The sequence below is a fragment of the Meriones unguiculatus genome, chromosome 2, assembly GCF_030254825.1.
Source record: "Meriones unguiculatus strain TT.TT164.6M chromosome 2, Bangor_MerUng_6.1, whole genome shotgun sequence".
In the NCBI taxonomy this organism is placed as follows: domain Eukaryota; kingdom Metazoa; phylum Chordata; class Mammalia; order Rodentia; family Muridae; genus Meriones; species Meriones unguiculatus.
Window position 1 is genome coordinate 15,621,395 of NC_083350.1, and position 26,909 is coordinate 15,648,303.

The 26,909-nt window shown below is 46.7% G+C and overlaps 1 protein-coding gene across 5 annotated transcripts; it reads right to left on the reverse strand.

Annotated features, from left to right (window-relative positions):
• Window positions 1-12,012: 12,012 nt before the first annotated feature.
• On the reverse strand, window positions 12,013-26,421 carry Mro (maestro). Of its 5 annotated transcripts, XM_021640794.2 has the most exons (7): window positions 26,065-26,420; window positions 18,820-18,919; window positions 16,499-16,645; window positions 14,967-15,152; window positions 14,019-14,174; window positions 13,321-13,428; window positions 12,013-13,032 (listed from the first exon to the last, which is right to left on the reverse strand). In XM_021640794.2, exons 2-7 carry the CDS (start codon window positions 18,913-18,915, stop codon window positions 12,979-12,981), a joined length of 747 nt encoding a protein of 248 aa, XP_021496469.1. In that variant the 5' UTR covers window positions 18,916-18,919; window positions 26,065-26,420; the 3' UTR covers window positions 12,013-12,978. The 5 variants fall into 5 exon arrangements, with proteins under 5 accessions (XP_021496469.1, XP_060233042.1, XP_021496470.1 ...); XM_060377059.1 differs by lacking the exon at window positions 16,499-16,645 and having other exon boundaries at window positions 26,065-26,421; XM_021640795.2 differs by lacking the exon at window positions 26,065-26,420 and having other exon boundaries at window positions 14,967-15,149; window positions 18,820-19,025.
• Between the last annotated feature and the right edge of the window lie 488 nt (window positions 26,422-26,909).

A 26,909-nucleotide genomic window follows, 5' to 3' on the forward strand; every position in this document is an offset into this window, starting at 1 on the left:
AGCCCTGACTCACCCGTGCCCCGCCTCTGATGGTTCGTTCAGAATGTTTGAGAATGAGCCCTTTTCACCACCCTTCTGAGTGGGTTCTAAGCAACCGTGCCAGATTGGGGGCTGCCAAGAAGCCCGTGGGAAGCTTATCCTTGACAGGGTCCTGGCCAGTGGCACTGCATCAATACACCGAGCTGTGGCGACCCAGAGGCCACCAGTCTGCGCCTGGCCGAAAAGAAACAGAGTTGAATGTAAAGCTGTGATTTCAGGAGACAAAGCTCAGGGGAGACGTTCTTGGTTTTCCGTGGAGACAATCCATATTTACGCTTACCTGTGGTGGTCTGGGTTCTGGACAGAACGATCCTGTTTACAAACAAGGTTGTGGGGATAGACATTTTCTTGTGATCTCACACTGGTGAGTGGGGAGAACCTTGGGGCCTTGAGAGGCGCCATATTCTGCATGCGCATACGTAGTGGGCTCCACACAGCCGCAGAGAGAGGCTACGAGTGAGTGTTCTGCCTATAGCGCGGACCTGAGTGCTCTGGTGCCCTTCCCACACCCAAGTCATTCCAGAGGCACCTGCTGCCCTGGGGTCTGCAGGAAGAAAGAATGCGGGTGCTTCCTCACTTCACTAATGGCTTCTACGCAAGCCTCCTCAACCCTCTTCCTTTCCCTGTGCCGTTCAGTCTCTACTTGCTTTCTGGTTTCAGTTTTCCACCCCTGAGGACTGTCCCAGTTCAGTGCAGAGGAACTCATGACTCCGGAAAACTTCCATTTTCTCTTTTTTCATCTCATCCTGTTCAGGTGTGGGTCTAAGGGTATATGTGTACCTCCATGTGTATTGTGTGGGGCTGTTCACCTGTGCATGCATACATGAAGGCCCAGAGGTCAACATCATGTACCTTCTACTATTCTTCACTTTATTATCTTATTATTACTATATATTATAATATATTATTAATTATATTATATATTTTATTATTACTATTTTGAGATAAGCCTTCTCACTTCACTTGGAGCTAGCCATTTCAGCTAGACTGGCTAGCCGGCAAACCCTCAGGATCTGCCTGTCTCTGCACCCTGCCCCGGCCCAGGAATGGAGTTAGGAGACGTGTGTGTCCTGGGTATCCTAACTGTGCTTCAGTGAGTGAGCATTTCACTGTCTGAGTCATATCCTCATCCCCTGTTTGATTTTGTTCGGCTCTGTTTAGACAGAGTCCTATTAGACAGCCCAGGCTGGCTGGAACTCGCAGTCCTCTTATTTCTGCCTCTCAGGGACTACTGGGATTGTAGGTGTGTACCACCACACACAGCCAAGTCCTTCCCTCTTTTCTCTTTTTCCTCCCTCTTTTCCTTCTTCATTTATTTATTAACCAGACATTAAAAGGTGCTGTGTATTGTATCCATCACCACGCATCCCCGTGCCGTTAACCACTGAGCTGCATTCCCTGCCTAGGACATATTCATTCAGACTAGCTGTATGTAAAGAACTGAACAGTCCCCTGTGTCTGGTGGCTGCCATAATGAGACAGCACACACTAGAAGCCCGGTAGCAAAACGAGTATCCCACACGGTCACTGCTCACATGTAATGATACAACAGCCCTGTGTCTTTGGAGGCCAGAGAGTACAGGACCCATCTGAAATAGGGTAGAGAGTCGTTGGTCTTTGGTTCCAGCATCGCTGAAACCAAGCTAAGAAGACCAGATTCACATGCGGTTGTTTCAACCCTGACTCTGGCCAGGGGATCCCTGCATGAGGAGCTGTTTCGCCTGGACTGTGGTTTGAAGCATCAACCAAGGGGGCTGCAGAGAGAGATTGCTAGACTGAAGTCTTCTCCTGCATGGCCAGGAGTTTCCAAAGAAGAGGAGCAGAAGGTAAGTTTCAGGGTATACAAAGAAGCCATCCCACAGGCGCTACCTCTGGCCAGTACAGCTGTTCTTCCGGCTGCATTCCAGCAGCTGAAAAGAGATGCTGGCTCAAGCCATTGCGGCTGTGTACGCAGAATCTGTCAGTCAGTGTTCCCACACAGGGATCCTTTAAGGAGAGCAGCAGTTCCTGACAGAGAACATTTTCAAATGGACAGGAAGAATGCCAAGGGCTTGATGTAACTCTAAGTCCCAAAATTCTCCAGATGTAATTATGGATCAGAGGAGGCCAAATCCCTAGAGTCTAAAAGTTAGTTATTGGATGAAAAAAGAAAGAGAGAGGGAAGGAGGGAGAGTAGGAGGGAGGGAGGGAAGACATGGCTGTTCTTAGATATGGGTTAAGTAAAAGGCTTAGTGTAGATTTGAGGGTGAGCATAGCTAGGGGCACCTGGAAGGGCCCATACTGAATCAGACCATGAAAGGAGTGTGGGGGGTAGCAGATGAAAGCCTGGAACCAAGAGGCCAGGAGCAAGCCAGGAGACCAAGAGAGCAGTGTAGTCAAAATGGCTGGGTTATACAGGGAAATAAAGCTGGAGGGAGGGGTCCAGCCCAGTTTCAGGGCTGGAGAGTTCAGGATAGAGGGCAGATCTGCCAACCAGGATGTCTCTGTAACAGGTACAGCCAAGCTGAGAAAGGCTGGTTGAAAGAGGCTGGTGAGCAATGTCTGCTTTGATGAGTTAATAAGCACCTCAGTTAGCCATTTGTCCGAGGTCTGAGGACTAACAGTTATTAAGTTGCAAGCTCCTCAAAAAGTAGAAGAAAGGAGGGAAAAGGGAGAAGACTAAAAGAGATCCCTGGCTAGGTCACACAAGAGTGTATGGGCATATATGTGAATGTTTCTTGCTCTCTCTCTCTCTCTCTTTCATGTGTGTGAGAGAGAGAGAAAAAAAAGAGAGAGAGCATAAGCATGTGTGCAGATGTGGTGGCACGTGAATGTGTGTGGATGTGAAGATCAGAAACAGATCCTGGATGCCTTCCTCCGTCACTCTCCCCTTAGTTTTTGAGGCAGGATCTCTCCCTGAGCCTGGAGCTCACTGATTCAGCCAGGCCAGATGGCCAGAAATCCCAGGGCTCCTCCTCATTTTGCCTCCCCAGCACTGGGTATATTATTCTCAGATCACAAAGATCCCAAATATGACCAGGAGACCTACCAAGAACAAAGAGCCTTTATTTCTGGCTTAAGCTCAGACTCCCTGGCGTCCAACACAGTGGATTATGGAGGGAGCCCCGAGTAACTGCAAAACTGGGTTTTTATTGTGGTTTAAGCAAGGAATGGGATGTTCCAGCTTTGGCAGTTACATGATCGGTTCGCATTTAGCAGAACCAAGCTTGTCACAAACTGATTGGCTGGTACTGATCTAGGGGACAGGGAGGGACTTCATCGAGTGTCCAAGTAACAAGGTGTGCCCAGGTAATGAAGAGTGCTAACAAAAAGTACCCAGGTAACTATAATTTTGCCTAACTAAGCAAAAGTTTCTAACTGACCTTTAATTTGATTGTTCAAGTGCTTGGAGACTTTTCAAGGCAGTTACTAGATTATTGTTTCTGATTTTCAGGGTGGTTATTGAGTTAGTGTATCTCATTTCCAAGGATTATAGTTTCATGTTCTAGGAAAAAGAAACAGTGTCTCAGCAACTGTAGGAACATTTCCAAGAAACAGAAACTCAGGCCTATAGTGTGTCATGAAGCCTGTCATGGCAGCACAGGTGCCGCAGCGCAGCTACTTGGGCCCTTCAGTTACAGGAGTGTACCACCAAGCTTTTTCCATGGGAACTAGGAACCCAAAGTCATGCTTTCAGGGCACAAACTTTACTGCACCACCTCTCCAGGTGTCAGCAGGAGTTCCATCCTAGACAAACCATCTCTTCCAGGTGTCTCACATCCGGCGCTTGTTACAGGGCCTCACACTTCTCATGCTCTGTGTAGATTCCTAGCCACAGAACCAGCAGAGAGGAAAGGAGAACAGACCCAAGAGAAGATTCTGGGCTTGTCCATTTGTTTGTTGCTCATTTATTTTATTTTATTTTATTATTTTATTTTATTTTATTTTACTGTTGTGTGGGACATTGAACCCAGAGCCTAGCCTAACACTCCTTACTGAGCAATATCCTTGAGGTGCTGGTTGGTTATTTCAAATGACTGTTCTGTGCCTGTCCATGGAGAGTGTGGACTGCCACATAATAAGAAGATTACCATGAACTCGTTGAGCAAGGGGAAGAAGCTGGCTCCCCATCCAGGCCTCATGTGTGCTGCCAGACACTGGTCACAGCATGGATCACACCCCCAGAGACAAGAAACGCAAGACATGAGAAGGATGCTCCTTAGAAACAGTGACCCACTGTGGTCCTTCCGGCTTTCTTCTCATTCTACAGCCCAGGAAGTGAAATAACGCAGCCTTTTGGGAACACATAGATATGCTGGAAGACTCAAACGTAAGTTTTTGATAAACAAGTCTAAATTGGATTTAGAAAGAAAGATAGAAACAAAGAAACAAACAAAGAAACAAAGACAGAAAGAAAAGCCTTGTAAAGTCCAAAAGGCTATACCAGCTATTACTTTTCTTGGGTTAATCAACACTGGATCCAGGTATAAACACAAAGAAAGGTCTTTCAGAAGAAACAGATTTACCTGCACGTATTCCATTGATAATAGAATCTTCCCCGTATGCTTCCTCCAAGATCACAAGAGGAAGTAATACATGAAAACAATAGTTCATCCAAACAAGTGAAACGTGTATAATATAGGACATTGCTCCTGTAAAATATAAGACTTTGGCTGGGGAAATTGGCTTTGCTCACTTGAGTTGTAAATGATTTCTCTGGCTTTTGATTAACTTATTCCTGTACAGAACTGTACATCCTGAGTATAATTAAACTACAGAAAGCAGACAGTTACTTGCAAACCCTATTCACCAGCTGCGGGTATTTGTTAATCAGAAGGGGCAACTCTGTAAAACAACCTGCCATTCCTAATTTTACTGATGGCACTCGTAAGACTACGTAGCTCTGGCTGTCCTAAAATCTACTACGTACACCAGGCTCACTTCTGCCTCCCAAGTGCTGGAATTAAATACCTACGCCCCAGGCCGGCTTTTTTTTTTTTTTCTATTAAGTTTGTTGATTTTCAACTGGGGTCTACCCTAAGGCTGTGTTTCATGCTTTCCTTTTGTTTTCTTGGAGAGACAGATTCCGTAATAAGTGGCCACCAAGGAAAGAACAGGGTTTACACAGACTTCGTCACTGAGCATCAGTCGTTATATGGGATCTTTCGCCCCGTGTTTCAAAGGAAAACAAACAAAGCTGAGGATCTGGAAGGGCGATCAGTGCTCTGTGGCTAGGAAGACCGCTCAGTTAGCGTGCCTGCGAGGAACTGAGTTCAGTTCTCCAGTGCCCACATAAAAAGCTGGAGGGGTTATTAAAATGGAAGTTTCTGGCTTCTTCCAAGACTCAAGTGTGTCAGGTGATGTTTTGCTAGAAACTGTCTTGTGAGAGGGCATGTGATGTTTTGCTTCGAGATGTCTCATGCGAGGGGCATGATTTTGGCCAGCTGAAAACATCTGTTGGTGGATTCTTTTTTTTATTTTATTTTAACTTTAATATTTTTTTATATTCATTACAGTTTATTCACTTTGTATCTCAGCTGTAGCCCCCTCCATCATTCCCTCCCAATCCCACCCGCTCATCTCCTCCCATGCCCCTACCCAAGTCCACTGATAGAGGAGGTCCTACTCCCCTTCCATCTGACTCTAGCATATCAGTTATCATCATGACTGGCTGCAATGTCTTCCTCTGTGGCCTGGTAAGGCTGCACTCCCCTCGGGGAGGTGATCAAAGAGCCAGCCACTGAGTTCATGTCAGAGACAGTCTCTGTTCCCATTACTAGAGAACTCACCAGATACTGAGCTGCCATGGGCAACATCTGAGCAGAGGCTCCAGGTTATCTCCATGCATGGTCCTTGGTTGGAGTATCAGTCTCAGAAAAGACCTTTGGGCCCACATTTTTTTTTGGTTCTGTTGCTCTCCTCGTGGAACCCCTATCCCTTTCAGGTCTTACTATCTCCCCCTTCTTTCATAAGATTCTCTGAACTCTGCCCAAAGTTTGGTTATGAGCCCCAGCATACACTGCTGGGTAGACTCTTTCAGAGGCCCTCTGTGGTAGGCTCCTGTCCTGTTTCCTGTTTTCTCCTTCTTCCAATGTCCATCCTGTTTGTCTTTCTGAGTGAGGACTGATCATCTTACCCAGGGCCCTCCTTCTTGCTTAGCTTCTTTAGGTGTACAGATTTTAGTATGTTCATCTTATATTATGTCTAATATCCACTTATAAGTGAGTATATACCATGTGTGTCTTTCTGCTTCTGGGATACCTCACTCAGGATGATGATCTTTTCTAGATCCCACCATTTGCCTGCGAATTTCATGATTTCCTTATTTTTAATTGCTGAGTAGAATTCCATTGTGTAAATGTACCACAATTTCTGTATCCATTCCTCAGTTGAGGGACATCTGGGTTGTTTCCAGGTTCCGGTTATTATGAATTTCACCTTACACCCATCAGAATGGCTAATATAAAAAACTCAAGTGACAATACATGCTGGAGAGGATGTGAAGAAAAGGGAACACTCCTTCATTGCTAGTAAAAATGTAAACTTGTACAACCACTTTGGAAATCAACCTGGCGCTTTCTCAGACAACTAGAAATAGCGCTTCCTCAAGATCCAGCTATACCACTCCTAGGCATATGTTGAAAATATGCTGAAGTACACAAAAAGGACATTTGCTCAACCATGTTCATAGCAGCTTTATTCATAATAGCCAGAACCATGGGTGGATTCTGAGGAGAGGAGATGTATAGAAGCCCATGGACAGTGAGACAAGGCTTTTTGGATCACTATCACTTCACTGGTCTTTGTTTTTTGACACTGCACTTCACAGAAAGAAACGATCCAGAGAACTTCTCATGGCAATCTGACTGAGTCTTGCTGCTTTTGCTGACTTGTTCTGATTCAGCGGAGTCTTGCTATTTCTGATGAATCATGTTGATTCATGTTGCTGTTTGGTGTTGGCATTTTGGACTGCTGGTATCCAGACAACAAAGAGTGGACTCGCCCAAAGGAACCACATGTAAAAAGGTCCACAACCCCCTATTCCTAATAGCCTTCTTTCTCCCCTATCTCTGGCCAGTGAGTTGAAAGAGAGGTAGAAGCATTTAAGAACCCTAAGTAAAGTAGGCTTATTGAAAAATCTAAGCCCACAGGTATGTGTCTGTAGCCACAGGGTTGGAAAGCAGAGACAGCAGGGTCCATTGGCTGTTGAGTCTAGCCTAATCAGTGAGCTCCAGGTTCAGCAAGAGACCCTCAGAATGATGGAGAAGATGCCTAGAGATGGCTCTGTCCTCACAAGTCAAGGTGAGGGAGAAGGAGACAAGGAGTGGATTGGGGGAGGGAGGATATGAATCAGCTAGTGATTAAGTGAGAACATGGAGGCAGGCCTTTGGCCATCAAATATAACATCCATTAGCATGAATGAAACCCATCTGAGAACTGAACTTCTCCCCGCCCCTGCAGGCTCCTCTGTCTGCTCCCATATTGGGCAGCCATGTTGGAAAGCTTAGGCTTTCTCTCACCCCGTTTTGGCTGTGACAAAGGCATGTGCCCCTAGGAATACGACATAGGAAATGACATTCCAAATCTCAGATCTATGTTTCTGAAAAACATTTTCTTCTTGCAGGGAGACATTGTTAGCATTTACAAACTGCTCTAGGAAACTCGTTAGCTTGTAAGGAACATGACTGCACAATCACTCTGCAACAGAAGGCAGGGTGTTAATTATTGACAAGAGATTGCCCAAAGATACAGTACACAATTACTAATAGAGCTTTTGGGAATACTGGGTTAAAATGAGCAGAGCCCTGGAACATCAAACAGTATTGCAGCTCTTGGAAGCAGTCACAGACCTCCAACAGGGAGAGCTCCGTGAGCGTGAACAACTGACTGTTGTTCTCATTCCGTTATGATTCTGGTGTTTGTTAAAATTTTAAAACCTGAGGTGAGGAAAGGTGCCTGTCAGACAAGCATAAGGACTTGAGTTTAATCCTCAGAACACAAGCAAAAGTGCTGGCACTGCAGTGCACGCTTGTAAACCCAGTGCTGAGTGGTTGAATCACTGAGGCTTGCTTGCCAGCTCCAGGTCACTGAGAGGATCCAACTCAATAAACAACGTGGATGGCTTCTGAGGTGTCACAAGGCCATCCTCTGGCCTTCTACACACACACACACACACACACACACACACACACACACCACACACCACACACACACACATTGTAAAACCTAGCAGGCACCGGATGCATGCATGGTCAAGGAGCCAACATTTCCAGTTCAACAGATTCAACTCATCTTTGCAAAGTGGCCATGTCAAGCCAGTTCCAAGCTCCATTCTTGAGAACTGATGAGAGGGTGATGCAGCCGCTGCTGCGGGGTCCATAGCACCAGAAAGGGCAACAAGGTGGACTTTTCTGAGGGAAGGGGGAGCTGATGTCCGGCTAACGGTTGAGAGTTAGAAACAAAATATGGCCATTTTGGAATTCCTTACGCTTACCAGAAAATATGGCAAGCATTCAGCATTGCTTAATGCAATCACTGAAGTCCGCTGCCCTTGGAGTTGGGTCATTGTCTGGCAGACCTGCAAATTGGGAGCTAGACACCAAAGCACTCCCCACAGGGATTTAGGAAAAGCAAAGCAAAAGCAAAGCAAAGATCATAGGTTGTCACATACTGCAATGTTAGATGTTTGCCTTGGGGATTTGTGCTTAACTTGGCAAACGGTAACGACCTTTTCATATCAGGCCATCTCTCCACAGAGAACTGAGATGTGTTGGCTTTATCTAGAAACCAAGTGTCTGGGCTTTTTATTGTTCCTCCGACAGGGTCTCCTATAGACAGGACAGGCCTCAAAGTACTTGTGGCCCTCCTATTCCCAAGTGGTGAGGCTTCTCTAATCACATTTAGCACATAAATGCAGGAAGAAAAGATTCAACAATGGCTAAACTGAAGTGATCCACCAACAAAGAGATAATCAATTGCAAGCCCCTCTCTGTCACCAGAAAGCGTGGCATTTACAGGTTCTTGTCACAAACTGGTTAAAACAAACTGCTATGAGAGTTGCTGAGCAACCACTGAGGGTGAACAGGGCCATCCTGGGCATCCACAGTGTAACTTCCCCAGACATTTCCCATTCATTGTAAAAGAACATCTTTGCATGAATTTTATGATTGTAAAAGTAATACATGCTCACTACAGAAAACTTGGGAAAGTGAAGAAAGCACAAATATGTATGTCACTAATTCCTAGCCCTCCGCCACAACCCATGCTGCCTTTTGACACACACTATAATGTTTTAATAAAGTGTGAGGCGTCTCCCTGTATAATGACTCTATTGTCTGGGGCCTGCAGGCTTCTTTATACACAAACTGTCAGAGCTGGTCACATCTGCCTGGTCCTCAGCTCCCTTATCCATCACCTCTTCTCATCCTCTCTTTAAGAATGACTCTTCTCACATGCTTCCTTTCTTTCTAGCCTGAAAGCAGGGACCAGGCTTTCCTGTATCTAATGTTAAGTCAGGAAAAAAGTCAAAGCATAACCTTTAGGTTGGCTCTCAAGTTGGTAGGCAAAGTTGTTGGCTATTCATGCTGACTGAAGCACGGAAAAGCTTCCCTGTAATTGATTCGCTCTGTAAACTTTATATATTTTGTAAACATTTCAAACCCCCAAGACAACACACACACAGAGAGAGAGAGAGAGAATGCCTGAGGAGCTTCACAGCCAGGCACTTCCCACAGACCTCTCTAACTGTCATAATGGCGTTTCCAGCCTCTGTAACTGTCACAAAGGTCATCTCCAGACCCTCAACAGGACCCTTCCCAGATTATACTAATTTTAAGTGAAAAGTCATCAATCTCAGAGCAGGGGTCTGGATATAACATTTGGCTTGGGTCCTAAATCTGGGCCTCAGACACTGCTGCAGGCTGGGTTCCCACCTCTCCCTAAGGTGATCTCAGGCTTCCTGCTTTGCTTGTGGTAATTTGGCTTATGCAGAGGCTGGTCTCCCCTCAGAATGCAAAAGAGGAAGCTGTCAGGGCTTCTAGAATGGGCACAGTGCACTTTCACTATATTCCGACGGGCAAAGCATGTCACAATATAAACCTAGATTCCAAAGCGGAAGAGTGCACACAGGGTGTGGCCTTGAGGATGGGAACTCACTGGGTGTGCTGCCGAGGGGCTGCCATAGAAACTCACCATCAAATATAACTGAGGGGCACTAACTGCACTGTGTTTCCTGCTGCACAGCGCGCAACCCCACAGACCTTCCCCTACCGCTACTGTTTCTGAACGTCATCCAAATTCAGCTGTTTCTCATGTCACTGGGTGGTCGTTAAGCAGATCTGCCCCAGTTCTAAGCCTACGTGGCTGTCTCGCTTTAGCAAGCCAGTATCTGGGGAGGAAAAGAACTCAGGACTCACTCAAGGCATCGATGTTGGGCTCCTGCTGCCAGCAGCTATGGGGTTGGAAGGAAGAAGTCCCACTAGCCCTCAGCACCTGCTGTCACGTCTGCCATCGCTGCCTGCATTCTTTCTCTCCCGGGACGCTCCTAAACTCCCTGTCTCTACAGTTCTTGGTGACAGAATTTCCGGGTTCTCAGAATGACTCGTCAGATCCCCCAGTGTTTTGATAACCTCTTGTGTTCTCTATCCTTGTTGACTTTTCCAGTTCCCAAACTGAACGCTGTGTTCCAGGAGTGACCGTGCACAGCGGGGGTTTCAGAACTGTGGCGAGGGAAACCTGGGGAGCAAGCTAGTTGGTAGGAAGAAGGGGCTAAGAAATTTATTCTTGAGAAAAATTATTTGGAGATGGAGACTTAATATGCTACCCAGGCCAGCCTTGAACTCATGCCTTCAAGTGATCTTTCCACTGCATTCTCCTGAAAGGCTAGGACTAGAAAAATGCACGTTACTGCACATAGATGCTCTTTCTTTTATGAGTGATGAGACTCTTCAGACAGTGAGGATGGGTCACCAAGACATCAGTGCATTAGTTGTGAAATTGTTAATAAAATATATACTTAGTTATTAAAGCAATTAAATGTAGATTTGGAATGGATGCATAGTGGCCTTTAGAAATGACTCCTAACCCTATAGTCTTGGCATGTACAGACGAAAACAAAAGTTATCTGGGTTCAGTAGAACAGAATTCTGTGGTGGTGTCCACTGTTGTATTTTTTACATTGCTAACTGCCCATCAATGGTTCCATGAAGAATTATTCCACTTCAGTTCCAGAAATTGGATCACGTGCATCTAAGCTGTAGTTCTACTATTTATCTTGGGCAAGTTACTTAATTTCCTCTGTTTTCTCATCTGTGTAATGAAAACTATAACAGCACCTAACCCAGGGCCCGTGAGATGGCTCAGCACATAAAGGTGCTTGCTGCCAGGTTTGATCACCCAAGTTTGATCCCTGGAACCCACACAGCAGAAAGAGAGAACTGGCTTCCTCAAGTTGTCCTCTGACATGATGCATGTTCACGTCCAATAAATAAATAATACCACCTATTGCATACAGTTGTTGAACTAATGATGTTTTCAAAAAGTTCTTAGTGCCTCTCTTGATTGTTATTCTGTTGCTGTGAAGAGACACCGTGGCCAAGGCAACTCTCATAAAAGGAAGCATTTAACTGGGGCTTGCTTACAGTTTCAGAGGCTTAGTCCATGACCATCACGGCAGGAAACAGACAGGCATGGTGCTGGAGCCGTAGCTGAGAGCCTCACATCTTGATCTACAGGCAGTAGGCCTGGGGGTCGGGGGAAGGAGGGAGAGAGGAAGAGAGAGGGAGAGGAAGAGGAAGACAGAGACTGGGTCTTGCATGGGCTTTTGAAATCTCAAACTGCATCTCCAGTGATACCCACTGTCTTCAACAATGACAAACCTTCTAGTCCTTCCCAAACAGTTCAACTAACTGTGGACCAAACATTCAAATATATGAGCCTACGGGGCCATTTTCATTCAAACCACCATAGTACCCAACAAGTCGTAAGCACTCTCAGTAAATGTTACTGTTTTTATTCTGTAAGTTATCATCATCCTGCAGATTTTCAGCAATATTTCTTCTGAGTGTCTTCCTTTTTAAAGGTGATTTTAGGACAGTGACATCTTAAGAGCATGAGAAGTTACAGACACTTTGCAAGCCAGCTTCTTGGTATCTTGGAAAGAAAAGGTATCAATAGCAAATAGCAAACCATCGAAAACATATACATTTTTAAAGTACTTAAAGTATCAATTATTCCCCCAAGCTTCAGAAGTTACACATTAGAAATGCTTGAACTGAGAAAAGAACTTTCGGGACATCATGTATGTTAAATGTTTTTAAGGAAGTGTGCATCTGTTGGGCTGGGGTAGGTACCAGGCCCACACCCCAAAAAGTTTGGGTGCCAAGAGGTGGGTTTTCTCAGAGTCCATTGACGGCAATGGGCAGGCCTGGAGGCACTGGCAAAGCACATTAACTGAACGTCTTACTAATAGCGAGGTGAACAACTTTGAAATAAAGTTTTAGACAAATAAAAAAAAGCTGGAGTATAGTTATAATCTCAGTGCTGGAGAGGAGACGGCAGAACTTTGGGGCTCACCAGCCATCAAGCATAGCCTAATCTGCAAGCCCCAGGTCAGTAAGAGCCTGTTTCAATGGAAGGGTGGAAGGTGCCTGGGGAACAGTATCTGAGGCCGTCCTCTGACCGCCACAATCATGTGCACATGTGCGTGTGCATGTGCACACACAGGCACAATTTAGAGAAGGAGGTAATTTGTATAGGGAAGAAATGAGATCCAGCTAAACAATGTAGAACTTTTACGTGGGGTGCAGATATACACTTCCAGAGTGTTTTTTCGGCCCTCAGTTGCCCTCTGACATTCTCTCTTCTGGTGCAGTCACATGAGAGTCAGAGGTATCCGATGAAGCAGGACAGAGGAAACAGGATGCCCAAGCATCCTGCCACATGGGCCCTGCTCTTCTGGACTTACAGGATTTTGTTGGCATAAAAGAACAGCAGGACCTCTGGATGATAGTGGCTCTGAAATTAGAAGTCAGAAAAGGTACATGTGAGGGAGGCTGCCATGGGACACTGGAAGAAGAAGCAGGAGTGGAAGCAGCCAATGGCTTGAGCTCAGCCAACGATGACATTGTGTATCACCTTCCAGGCATCTTTCCATTTGCATCTCCATTGCAACTGAACTACTAGCCTGAGTTATTTTAGGGGGTAGTGGGAGGGAACTTCCTGCTACACTGGGTCGCTTCCGGTGTTCAAGGCCTGAAGGTGAGGGAATTCTCACAGAATTCTTTCCTGCTCTGGCTCACTCACCAGGTGCCTGGAAAGCCTGGGGTTCCTCTGATCTTCTTCACTTGGGAAACTCTGCTGCATCCTGGGTTTCAGATATGGAACACAGGCTCGAACAGTCATTCTGCAAGCCTGAGGAAAATAGCATTGCCATCCAGTTGCCTAAACTATTAGAGAGTTCTAGAATCCCAGGTGGGGAAGGTGATCTCAACGAGCTGCAGCCACTCTACGGCCAGGGCCACTGAGGCTTGGAAAGTAATTGTCAGGTCACTCGTGAATGGATCTTAAAGGAGCTCTGCTCACAAACTGGACATGACTTAGTCTGTGGCGCATGGAGAGGGCACAGCTGTGCCATGTACATAGCCCCTCTCACAGTTACACCACATCCGAGAACTCCCTCCCTCCCTCCTCTTCCAAAGTAATCTTTTGAGTCCTTTGCACCCAGTGTTTTTGAAGCACTCACCCAGCCCCATGATCCTTTGGGGACCCGGCCTTTACCTATCTATCTAGCATTGGCAGGTGCTGGGTGAGGCAGAGGTAGGTCCAAGGACAAATGGAGAAGACCGCAGACTGCAGGCCCCTTTGCCCAGCTTTACCTAGGTATTTTACAGGCCATTCTAACTGGCAGGAGCTTCGGGGCCTGACTTCTCAAGTTACAGAGCTGCATCCCTCTCTAGGGACAGCAGAGATCTTACGAGGTGAGAAAAGAATGGCAGGCTCACCTTGGCAACCTGAGGGCTTTTGTCCTGTAAATGGGTCAGGAGGGAATCTCCTGCCTGGTTAACCTGGTGGGTGAAAAATTTCTTCCACTTCCTCCCAGCAAATGCAGCCAATTGCCCAAAGAGAATGAAGGCCAAGCACCGCATACTGTCATTTTCCTGTGGGTTTCCATCAACAACAAAAAAATAGAGCCAGGTCTCCATCATCAGTCTCCATCACAGCAGAACACAGCCATCTTTCCGAGGTACATTAAAGGGTGAGCATCCTACCCATGACCCTGTGTCTCCTTATCCATAAGTGGACATACACCACCGGCATTAGACACCTTGGCTTGTCTTTCGGTCTATATGGAAGCTGCTGACATGGCATCAGCCAAAGATTTCCTGCTTTCATGTCTCAATTCTTTGTCCCCTTTCTCTTTCTCTTTCCCTCCCCCTTCCTGTCTCTCTCCTTCTTTCCCTCTCTCCCTCCTATGTCCCCTCTCTCTCCCTCTCATTCCCTCCTTCTCAGCTCCCTCTTCTTCTTTTCCTCTCTCCCTCTTCCTCCCTTCCACCACTTTAGCCATATCGCCTCTCCCTACTATCTGAGTTTCTCCTCCCAATCAAAGAAATAAGATCCTATTCTGGCGCCCACCCCTACACCCCCACAGCTGTCCCTGCTTCTGCTCTCATTTGTTAGCTTCTTTGGGAGCCCATCACCCTCTTCTCTTCTACATAAACTGCTTGTTCCACATGTCTGCTTTTCGAGACAGGGTCTCTTTATATAGTCCTGTCTGTCCTGGAACTCACTATGTCCACCAGGCCAACCTCAAAATCACAGAGAACAGCCTGCCTCTGCCTCTGCCTCTGCTGGGGTTAAAGGCACGCAACATCATCACGAAGCCTGGGTTCTCATTTCTAATCCAGGACAGTTTCACTGCCCGCAGTTTTGTGCCTACCCTTCCCACTTACATCATCCAATAAAGTCCTGGTCTGGAGGGTGATGTCTATGAAGAAGGAGCCCAGCCCTTGGCCCTGGATCTTGCCCAGCACAATAGTCAGGGTCTGCATGCTCTCGTGGATCACTTCAGAACTCACAGGATCATACAGACCTTTCACGAGGAGATCAAGCATAACTTTCTTATACCTCCTCACCTGCTATCAAGGTTGGAAAAAACATTAGGATGACACATAGAGACACATGCCTACACACCCACTCCCACATATATGCACACACACACACACGTACATACCCACACACATACACACTCCAGTACACACACTTATACATGCGCACACACACACACATTTTTCAAGCTGTAAAGCAACTTCACCCTTAATCTTCCAGTAGCCCAAGTTGCGTCTTTGAGGCCTGGCTTTCCTTTTGTGGCTTTTTAACATATATATGACTGTACTTTGCTCATATTCATCCCCACTATCCTCCCATCCTCCTTTCCCCCATTCCTCGTGCTGTTCCCCTTCCTCCTCACAACTACTTCTCTTGTGTTCATGCCATTCATATGTACAATATATAATAAAATGTATAATATACATGTTATACACACACACTTTCTTCTAAACCTGCCACAGACTCAGCCAAATAAAAATGCATCTAGTAATCCAGCACAGGGTTCCAGTTTGGTCTCAGAAGAACAGAAAGGACCAAGAGAAATGAGGCCTCTGAGTGATGGAGGTGGGGAGGTCCTTCAAGAGCAGAGGGTGGACAAGAGAAAGAGTGTTCGGGAACCTTCAGAATGCTAGGTGCCTTTATAATGAAGAAGACATAAAATGGCATAAGTGTGGAGAGGGGCAAAGGAAGCCAGCATGGAAAATGTCTCTCACTAAACAAACACGAATTACAAAAAAGCTGCTGAAACTCTCAAAGAGAATGATACCAACCCGAGTCAGTGCTGCCAACAGCTCTGTTTCCCAAGGCTGACAGAGCTGAGACATGCCGGGCCGAGACGACCTTGAGCAAGTCACACCCTATATAATCTGTTCTACGTATAAAGAGCCAATGGCTTGCTTCTAGCCTGATGCGACAAAAGTCACCAGATGTCTCTCCTGGTTGCTGAGCTACACTACGTAAGACTCCAGTAGAGCAGATAGGAGGGAGAGACACCTTGAAGAAATGGGTCGTCGTGTTTTGAGAGTGTGGATCCTGGTTGGGGGGTGACCCCTAACAGACAGTCAGCAAGGAAAGAGAAACCTCAGTCCTACCATTGGAAGAGGCAGTTCTGCAAAAGCCACTCTTGAAATATGACCCGGAACTCCTGGAAAGCCCGGTCTCACCAACAGTGGTTTGCAGCCTTGGAAGATCCTGAGCAACTGGTCTGGATCTATACCCAAGGCCCCTCAACACAGATGCTGCTGTTCACTGCTGGGTCTCCCTGTGGCTCGTTACAGTGTCAGCAGTTCATGGGGTACCCGCACCGGCTGTGGGGACTCTGTGCCCCCGGGGCTCAGAGCTCTTGGGAAGGCCATCTGAATTCCACCTCCCCTACCTTCTCAGGAGCTTCACAAGCCACAGTGCCCAGGCCTCTCATCGCCAGACAGCGCTTTTTAGCGCTAGGATCCTGGGCTCTTTCTGCCAAGATGGAAAGCACATTCTTCAAAGGCTCCCGCTTCTGCAACTTCAGTTTCCAGGAGACCTGGGTGGTCAAAAGCGCATTAATTCAGAGGCCAGGGAGGTGGCTCAGTTGGTAATGTGCTTGCTCACCAAGCATGAAGATCAGAGTTCAAATCCTCAGCACCCACAGAAGTGCTGGGTACAGCAGGGCGTGTCTATCACCTCAGCACTAGGGAGACAGAGAAAGAACTTTAAAGCTTTAAAGTTCACTGGTCAGACAGCCCAGTCTAATCAATAAACTCTAGTTCAGTGAGAGCGGAGTGCAAATGAAGAAGACGCATGTCTGGCATGCACTTGTGTGTGCGCGCACACACACACACACAAACACAAGAGACAGAGAATATCAATTAAAAAGGTCTCAGAGTAATACTCTGATCAGCCAAAATATCTCTCTCTAGAGAAAATGCTATTTTGCCTGTTCAAATTTGTCTTTCCTTCTAGACTAAAGATAACTAAAGCATGCCTGAGTGTGGGGTGTGTGTGTGTGTGTGTGTGTGTGTGTGTGTGTGTCACTAGAGATTAAAGTGGAGCTTTGCATACACTGAGCCCTCACCTTACTGAGGAGCTACACCTCAACCTTTAAAGATGATTTACTTTTGTCAGCAAACATGTTTGTCTACATGATGAAGACACTGATGGAGAAAACAATGCAGGGGTGGAGTTGAGGAGTTCTGGGGAGAGACACACACAGCAGTGACCTGTGTGACAGAGGCTAAGAGGAAAGCTAAGAGCTTTCCTAAGCTGACTGTCCTCAAGACACAGGTCCCTTTTATAGTCTAAACGAGGCTGTAACTCTCCTATCTGAAGAGTTTCCTTGACCCTCTTCCAACGCTTCCTTATTCTTCCGCTATACTTCAAGATAAATCAAATGAATGGCGTGTTTGTACCCGGTTCCCTCTCCATACTTGTGCGGTCAGGCTGATGATCCTCCATCTCCATCCAGCGAAATGACAGACTCTGAGAGACCTTTCTCAGCAGTCACCTTCCTCTCCCCGACCCCTCACTGGAGTGTGACTCAATGGGCAACATCTCAACAAATACCAATTATACAAACATTTCATGACGTTTGAAGGTTGTTCTGATTTTTTAATTCATGCATCTGAGCAATTCAGGAGGAAAAAAAAAAAGCAAAAATTCACAATGGGGAAACACCGCTCACTTCTATGCAAAATCCTACACTTCCAAAGCTAAACTCTAACCGCAAGATTAAAAGATAGATGGAGATAATAGGCCACCTTTCTGCTGAGCAGATGAGCTCCAATGCTAAGAAGGCCCTGGTGTTCTTCAGGACACAGACCAAGGCAACCCACACTAGAGTCAGCCCCCCAGATGATGAAAGACCCGACAACGGGGACAGGAGATGATGGCTCAGTGGGGAAAGCACTGGCCATGCAAGCATGAGGACCTGAGTTTAAACCCCATGAAAAGACAGGCACAACAGCACTTGTCCATAACCCCATGTTTCTTATGGCAAGATGGAGGAGGGTGGGGGGAGATTCCCCAGAGAAGAGAAACCCTGTCACAAAGGAGATGGATGGTGAGGACAGACATTAAAAAGTTGTCTTGTGCATCATGACACAAGAGTAACTGTATTCACACTAGAATGAACACACACACAAAGAGAGACAGGGACAGAGACAGAGAGATAGAGAGACATACACAGAGAGAATCAAAGATAAAAACTAGCCCTCATCCTTAGGAAACAGGTACAGGTGCGGGGTCCAGGCCCAGCTGTTTCTCAGCACTGTGGATGAGATACTGTAACTTTCCAGCATCATTGCTATTCTGTTGTCACAGGATAAGCTCAGAAGTGCAGCAAAACAGACCAACAGGAGCAGCAGCTTGAGGCTCCTGGGGGTGGAGGGGCGTTCCTCAGGTCCCCATTCCTCCATCCTATAGGCTCCTTGTATCACAACCACTCAAGAAAGAAAATTCAGGTTCTCGGCCCTCACTCACAGAATACCTCAAGAGTTAAAGTAAATATTTATCGCAGTTTTTCTTTTTTCTTTTTTTTAATTTTTTGAGTTAGCAGCACAACGAATCCTTCTCATCCTCTCATAAGCATCCTCCATCCCTGTTGAAAGAACTGTCATCACCCATGGCTTCCAAAAGGAACCCAGACAAAGCTGTTCAAGCTACAGAGTAGCAGGCTCACATCTTACATAGTGAAGACTGGGAAAAGACACTGTGTCTGACCTTGGAGAAGAAAGAGAGCACTGATGTTCTTTTCTTCTTGGGCTGGGAAGTGGAGGTGGGAAGGAGCTGGCTCAGGATTCTCCGTGTTTGTTCCATGAAACTAAAATGGAAAAAGAAAATGGAAAAAAATCAGCATGTGAGCCACAGCCGGTGGTCTGAAGGCAGCCCTGCTGTTCCCTCTGTGGAATGTGCCCTATTGTGAAAGAGTACAAAGACAGTGGGAGCCTTTCACCTTGGTTAGGAGCCAGGAGTCACATGACAAGATCAAAGCACAGCAAAACAGGAGCTCGGGCTCCTGCGGGTCATTCCTCAGGTCCCCATTCCTCCGTCCTATGTCCTATAGGCTCCTTGCATTCCAGAAATAAAACCCAGGTCCTAGGCCCCTACCCACAGAATCCTCAAGGGTTAAAGTAAGAAATGGCTTGAAATTTGTGTTTCTTAAAGATCTGCAAAAGTGTCAATGGCATTTGGGGGGGGTGGAGGGCAGGGTCTCATGGAGCCCATGGTGACCTTAAACCCAAATTGGGGTTGAGAATGACCTTGAACTTCTGATTTCCCTGCTTCCACTTCCTGAGTGTTGGCATTAGAGGGGTGAGCTACCATGCCTGGTTGAACTGGTGGTGGAGATGGAACCCAGGGTTTCATGCATGCCAGACATTATGGTTGGTTTTAATGTCAACTTACGATAAATTAGGATAATCTGAGTAAGAAGCCGCTCCTGAAGAAGCGTCCTGGTTGTTATGACTGACGTGGGAAGGCCCACCCTGATCGCAGCTGCCACCCTCTGGTAGCAATCCAGACAAAAAGGAAAGTCAGAGGGGTGACCATCTAGCCTTTCACTCTCTTGGCCTCTCTGCTTCAGAATGAGTTGATCTGTACTATTGCTGCAGCTGCTCATGAGGGTGCTTACGCTGACAGCAGAGCCAGCGTCCCCAAGCTCCCATCACGGACTAGGAACCAGGGGCACCAGAAGGAGGCTTCGGAAACACCCTGTCTTGTGGACTGAGTGATTCCCTTCTGTTGGCCCCACACGAGAGACAGAGATTGTGGGACTACTCCAACTGCTGAAGCATCCAGCCTCAGGGACACAGTCACTACCAAGTTCTCGGCTAACGGTATAATGAGAACTTGGCTTGGTTTCCTGTCACTTGAGCTCTCTGGCTGCAGGAGAGAAGACTCCCTCCCAGGGCACACTTAGACTTCAGGTAGTTTGTATGCATCTGGACCCGGGCAGTTTTATTACTCAGCTCAGTTGTTTTTTTCTTTTGTAAATTTGCCCCAAAATACTAAAATAACCAGCTGTTATTCTCCTGATTTTTTTTCCAGAAATGTTCAGAGGTCTCATGCGCAGAATCACTAAATTCCACACACCCACAGAAGTGAATCAAAAGTGTGATTATCTCAGTGAGTGCGTGCACACCATGGATGTCCAGCTCTCGTGCTGCATGAGGGGTCTTTAGTGACCGTAGGCTCCTTCCGGCTGGAGAACCAGCTTCATATGATACTAAGCCCACTAAAAGGACTCAGCTTTACAATTCTCTTGCTCCAGCTTCACAATTTGACCACAATTTTTTTTTAGTCAGGGTCCTCTAGAGGAACAAAGAGGTGTGTGTGTGTGTGTGTGTGTGTGTGTGTGTGTGCGTGTGTGTGTAGTGGTGGTGGCGATGGTGGTTGTTTGAATGAGAATGATCCTCATGGGCTCATATATTTGAATGTTTAGTCCCCAGTTGTTGGAACTGTTTGGGAAAGATTAGGAGGTGTGGCCTTGGTGGAGGTGTGTCACTAGGGGTGGGCTTTGAGTTTTTCAAAAGCCCATGCCTTCCCAGTGTGCCACTCTCTGCCCAGTGGTTGCTGCCTCAACACATAAGCTGCCAGCTACTGCTCCATTGCCAGGCCTGCGTGCTGCCTCATGCTTGCAATGATGGTCAGGGACTCCAACCCTCTGCTACTATTGGCCCCAGATTAAATATGTTCTTTTATAAGTTGCCTTGGTCACGTGTTGTCATAGCAATAGGATACTTTTTATACACACACACATATTCAAATCCTTTATTCAGTTTTAATTATATTTTCTTGTTTTAATTTCAGGAATTCTTTATCAATTCTGAATACTAAGCTCTATCAGATACGTTATTTTTCAAATTTTTTTTTCCACTATGTGGACTGCCCTTCTGCTTTCTTGGTAGTCCCTTTGATGCTCTAAAACTACTTTTGATGCCAAATTGCTTGCCAGAGTTATTTTCTCTACCCATGCTTTAAAATTTATATCTAAGGACTTGTTACTAAGTACAAGGTCAAGAATATTTATTGTTATAGTTCAAGTGTTTTACAGCTTTTATTCTTAAATTTAGGTCATTTGATTTTGGAAAGATGGTTTGGTTTGGATTTTTGAGATAAGGTTTCACTGTGTATCCCTGGCTGACCTTGAACTTCCAGCAATTCTCTTGTCTCTGTTTTCTGAGCGCTGGAATCATGGTTACACACCACCACACTCAGCATTCTGTGCTCCTTGCTTAATATGGTGTGAGGTACGGTGCTTCTTCAGCGGCAACTGACTTTGGGACATTCTGCAGCTTTAACAGAAGAGGCCCACAGATGTCTGCAGGCGGTCCCCAACCCTGAATGTATCAGAATCACCTGCAGAATTTTTAAAGCCCAGTGTCCTTGCTGCCCCAGGACAATGCTATCATCGTCTCTGGAGGTGGCCTCAGCATCAACCAAATAGCCAATCACTGAGCGAGAGTGGCCAGTGGCCAGACACCTGCCTTGGTTTGCCTGGTGTTGAGGAGCTTCCTGAAGTCAAGGGGCCCCGGGGAAACCTGGGACACAGTCCCACCTAACAGGTCGCACCCCTTTTAGGAGGCCATATTTGTTTTCCCTGTCATTTTTGTCATGAAAATGCATCTTCTAGCTACAGGTAGGTGTCTAATAGCCATTTCCTCCAGGGACGTATTCTCAAATGGGTTATCCAATCCCAAGTGGTCAGCTCTGGACACACAGACACAAGCAATGCTAAATGAATTCAGTGGGTTGTATATATGAGTGTGTGAATATATATATGTGTATCAATAATAAAGAAGTCAGCATGAGTTTGGGAGGGAGGGTGGGGACACAGGAGTAGTTACAGCAGTAAGGGTGCTGGGAGTGATATGGGCGCAGTGCTTATTCATGAATTTCTCAAAAAAAATATTTTAAATAAACAAAAACCCCTCTTTCCTCCCTAGCCTCCAGTCTCCTTTTTTTTTTTTTTTTTTAATTGCCCCTTCATCCCTATTGCTCCCTTTATCCCTATCATGGGGACTAAAGTCAAACACAGGACAAATGGAGATGAGGTGATGGCAGTAGGGTGCTTATTGCACAAGATTAGGACCTGAGTTTGAATCCAGCACCCATGAAAAAAACAGGCATGGCAGAATACCCCTGAATCCCAGTGTTTGGGAGGCAGAGAGAAGGTCCCTGAGGCTTGCTAGCCAACCAGTTTTACCAAACTGCTGAGTTGCAGGTTCAGTCAAAAACCTTGTCTCAAAAAAATTAAGTGGAAAGCAACTAAAGAAGGCCCTTAATGTTAACTTCTGACCTTCACATGCAGCACACACACACACACACACACACACACACACACACACACACACACGTCAGTCTCTCTTCCCACCAGTTACCTTACTGAGGATCCCTTTGTTGAAATGAAGGCACGCCCCCCTTGGACTTTGAATTGTCCAGTGGTTTTCACACTTGGGCATATATTAGAACCTCCAGGGTGAGCATATTAAAACACACACTCCAGGCCTACTCCTCAGAGTTTCTGACTCTCTCTGTGCACTGGAATAGACAGGCAACCTACTAACCTGTATTTCTACTCTCAGGAGGCACTGAGCTACAACTACCCGGGGGGCCACACTTTAGAACCATCATAATACAAGAAAGAAGTCACAGTATCAGAAGCCTGTCCCCTCCAGAATAAAGGACTTATACACTCATACTGAGGCAAAACAGAAAACACACATGCACACACACACACACACAGACCTTTACACCCCATCCAATCAAAGCCAAGACGTGTGTGTGTGTGTGTGTGTGTGTGTGTGTGTGTGTGTGTGTGCGTGTTTGCTTCTGAGGTTTTCTTCAAGCTGCTTTAAGTTTGAACAGAACCTACTAATCCTTGGGTGAAATTCTCTGCATCGGAGTTGACAGGTACCTGACAACAGGTATGGGTTGTTAAAAAAAAAAAAAAAAAAAGCACAAGTCTGATAGGCTGTGGCCTGCTCTCCAAGGAGGCCATGAGCCTCATTATAAAGCAGCTGGCGTCTGCGCTCCACGGCAAAGCAGATAATGCCTGGAGCTACTCTCCATGGGGTGAGAAAACAAGCCTTTCCTTGTTTCTTACTCAACTTCATTTGCAAGATTAACAGTGCTGCAAAGGATGCTAGCCAGCGGAGGCGGCTTCCCCCAGCTTCGGCACCAAGCAGCAAGCTGGTCCTAACAGGCAGGACTAGAATTCCAAGTCAAGGAACGCTCGCAGCCAGGACAAAGTGAAGGTAAATTGAGCGGCTTCTTCTGGAAGATACAGACCCTGTGGTTAGAGAGGCACACTTGGGTTCCCTGTAGCTTGTCATTTGTTCTAGCAAACCCTCTCCAGGGTCCCTGCTTCCCCTCGTAAAGACCAAGACTGCCATTTCCTGTCAGCTCAAAGGCTGCCTTTCAGGGCTCATCTTGATGTTGAATGCAAACTTGAAAGTGTTTACTACACTGTTAGGGGATCCTTCTAGTTCACTGTTCCTAGAGCTTGTCAGACTCCAGGCCCGCTTCAGAACTGCTGGACCAGAATCTCAGGGAGCCAAGGGCCTGAGTGTAACACTTTTTGTATAAGACCATCAGTATTGCTGAGCACACACTAGTGTGTAAGTATTTGTGAACTAGCAATTAATCCCAAGATTGGCACACTCCATGTAGCTGAGGCCATACCTCGGGAAAAGACCCCAGCCAGAATGCCATTATTAAAATTTCCTTTAAAAGAATGCAAAACAACATCTGTCATCCTAGCACTCAGGAAGCAGAGGCAGAAGGAAGGCCTGGGCTACACTGCGAGCTCCAGGGCACCAACCTGGAGCTACAAGTTTTGTCTTAAAACAAAACAAAAAACACAAATAAAAAGAATAAGCAGGGTGTGGTGGTGCAAGCTGCGCCGGGAACTTTTCAGGCAGAAAAAACCAGAAATGTCATGAGCTGCAGGAAGGTCTAGGCTTTAGAACAATTATAAAAACATCAGGTAACTAGGCTTAAATGAGTTGCAAAGCCCTCTCTAGTACCAGTGACTTCCCACAAGACCCGCACACACCCTTGCTAAGTGCAGCTTCCTTCCAATAGCTGTGACCTTTACACCCCATCCAATCAAAGCCAAGACTTATCTCCACCTGTGGCAACACAGGCTTCCTAGGAGGAGCCTGGATACAGAACACAGGGTCCTGGTCAGCTGGTTCTTCCCTCCAGCTCCAAACAGCCATTTCCTAACAGAGGTAGGCTTTCCTGTGGGGCTTACAGGCTGGGGGCCCAAGGAGGAGGAAGAAGAGGCCCGGACACCTCAGGCTGAAGACAGGACTCTGACTGACACTGGTTTCACCCCTTTACACACTGCTAATTGCACCCCTCCACCTCTGGACATGCTTCCAGTGGACGCCGTGCCCTGGCTCAGGTTTTCACCACCCCCAAGGCCATTAGTGCATCATGGCTCTATCTGGTCCTCCAGAAAAGCCACGGACCAGGGGCACAAGGAGCTTCTCAAGCAGTATTCTAGCACCCAGACTCCCTTACAAACAGATCCCTGAGACTCAGATACTAGCTTCGTGACCATCTAAGCCCCAGAGCATATTATGAAGACCCAGATTGCAGACGATTTTTTTTTCTCATCTGTAAAATGAAGAGGAAAACCTGCCAGATTTCCAGCTACCCTTTGAGCTCTGAGCTCACTAGCCATAGTAATAATACAAGTAGCTCTGATAATAATATAGATATGAGGCACGGGTCAGGCACCTTCAACACGAGGCAGGAAGTGCGAAAGGTCAACTGTGATTCTCTGGGCCAGTGGTGCCAGTGCTCACAGTACCGTGCTCCACGGGAGCATGCTTCCCAAGAAGCAGCTCACAGCTCTTCCTGCAAACCGTGAAGTTAATTAGTTACTTAATTATTTATCGCCATGCCAGGGCTCAAGCATCTGGAAGCGTCTGGGTATACAAGGGAAGGAAGTCGTATCTCGGAAAGCCAAGTTAGATATTTTGGAATAACTTCACCGTGGAAAGTAGCTCAACTATTGCCGTGCAGCTAGGCATGCAGATAGGGAGGAGCTTGAGAGAAATGAGGTTATCTGGAGGGACTTCTTGACTTGAAAGGATGGCGCAGTAGCGTCACCACCGCCTTTACATTCTTGCTCGAGTAGAACAAGCCAAAGCCAAAATACCATTCGACAGCACACTCGTGGTTTAACAGCTCTAAAAGCGAACGAGCAGATGAGAAGGCAGACAAGGCCACTCCCTGAATTAGTAAGAAGCTTGCACTTCAGGTGCAGTTTGCGAGGCGTTACTTTCGTGAGTCCTCTATTTTAACTAACTTCTTTATTAACTAAATCCAGCCGCCAGCTCAACTAAAAGAATTCTTATCATGTTTCATTGAATTCTCACATTTTCTTGACAGGCAGGTTTCATAATCTTCCTTTTAGAGAAGAAAAAAAAAAAAAAGACGAATAGCAATGAACTAAAAAATCTGAAACCCCCACTCTTGTTTCTTAAAAAACTTTGTAACTTCCAAACTGCCCTTGAACTTGCGAACCTTCTGTCTCAGTCCCTCAGGAACTGGGGGTCATAGTTGTGTAGCACTATGGCAGGCTCACAGTCTGTATGCACTTTTCATCCAGCCCTGAAAACCCCTAGACCACTAACTCGCTGCGTGCTGACCGAGTGCGCGCGCACTTCAGCCTGAAGCGCCCACATCTTCTCCCAGGCCTTCCTACACTAAAAGCCTCCCCTGAAAGACAGTGGTCTACAACCCATCGATTGACGATTGGCACAGTTTACTAATGCAAAACGATAGTTTGGCTTCCATGTCAGTATTACTCTCTTCCTTCTTCTAAAGGAGGTATCACCAGAGAGTAACCTTGGGATTCAATTCCCTCCAGTGCAGGTGGCCAGAGCACATGCCAGGAAGGATGTGGGAACCAGGACTCCAGCAATTGCTCTCAGTCAGCAGTCACCTTACCTGGCTCTTGGGGTGGCTGTCACGTGAGGAGCTGCTGTTTCGGGTCTGGAGGCTGCTCTGGGGTCCCCCAGGAGACGCGCTGTTTCAGCTGATAACTGGGAGAGATTTCCCCAGCCCTGGCTTCCTTACAGACAAAAAGAGAAGACAGACAGTCCTCTCGGAATTTGGAGGCAGCAGAGAACAGAAAAGTGAGCCCAATAGGCGAGGGGATCCGCGAGTACGAGGTGGGGAGGCGGGAGAGGGAAGCGCCCTCCAACGACACCCTCAAGATCGTCGTTCGCCCCTTGCGCCCCGCGCTGCCGCGGTGTCTCCTGCCTGCTGCTTGCTGTGCCTGCCCCTCTCTGATTGCTCCTGTCCAGTCTCAATCACTCTGCAGAAAGAAGGGTTAATTCTGAGGACTTTCACCCTTTCCAAAGACAAGCGCTGCCCGGCGTCATTTTCCGGCGAGGCCAGTAGATGGCGCCATGCTTCCAGTCAAGGCTTCCAGGGCCCTGGCCGCCTTTCCGGGACATAATCCTGTTAGAGCAGCTTTCAATCTAAGAACTGGACGCCGTCCCTAGGCCAAACAGTGGCTAACTGTCACACTAGCAAGTATTTTAATTGCTAACGCAGCTTCCTCTTCAATAAACTCCTTATGTCCCGAAAGGATTCAAACACTCAACGTGTTAAATCATGTTTTAGTTAAAAACTGAACAATGAGGCTTCTGCTGCTTCTGCAGACTTCTGGAATCTCCCTCCGGGTCGTTTCTCCTTCCCTGAGCTCTGCCACCATGTGCGTGAATCTGTGCATCAATAAACGTTTACTGACTGCCCCTGTGTGGCATGAGGAGGACAAAATGCGCTAA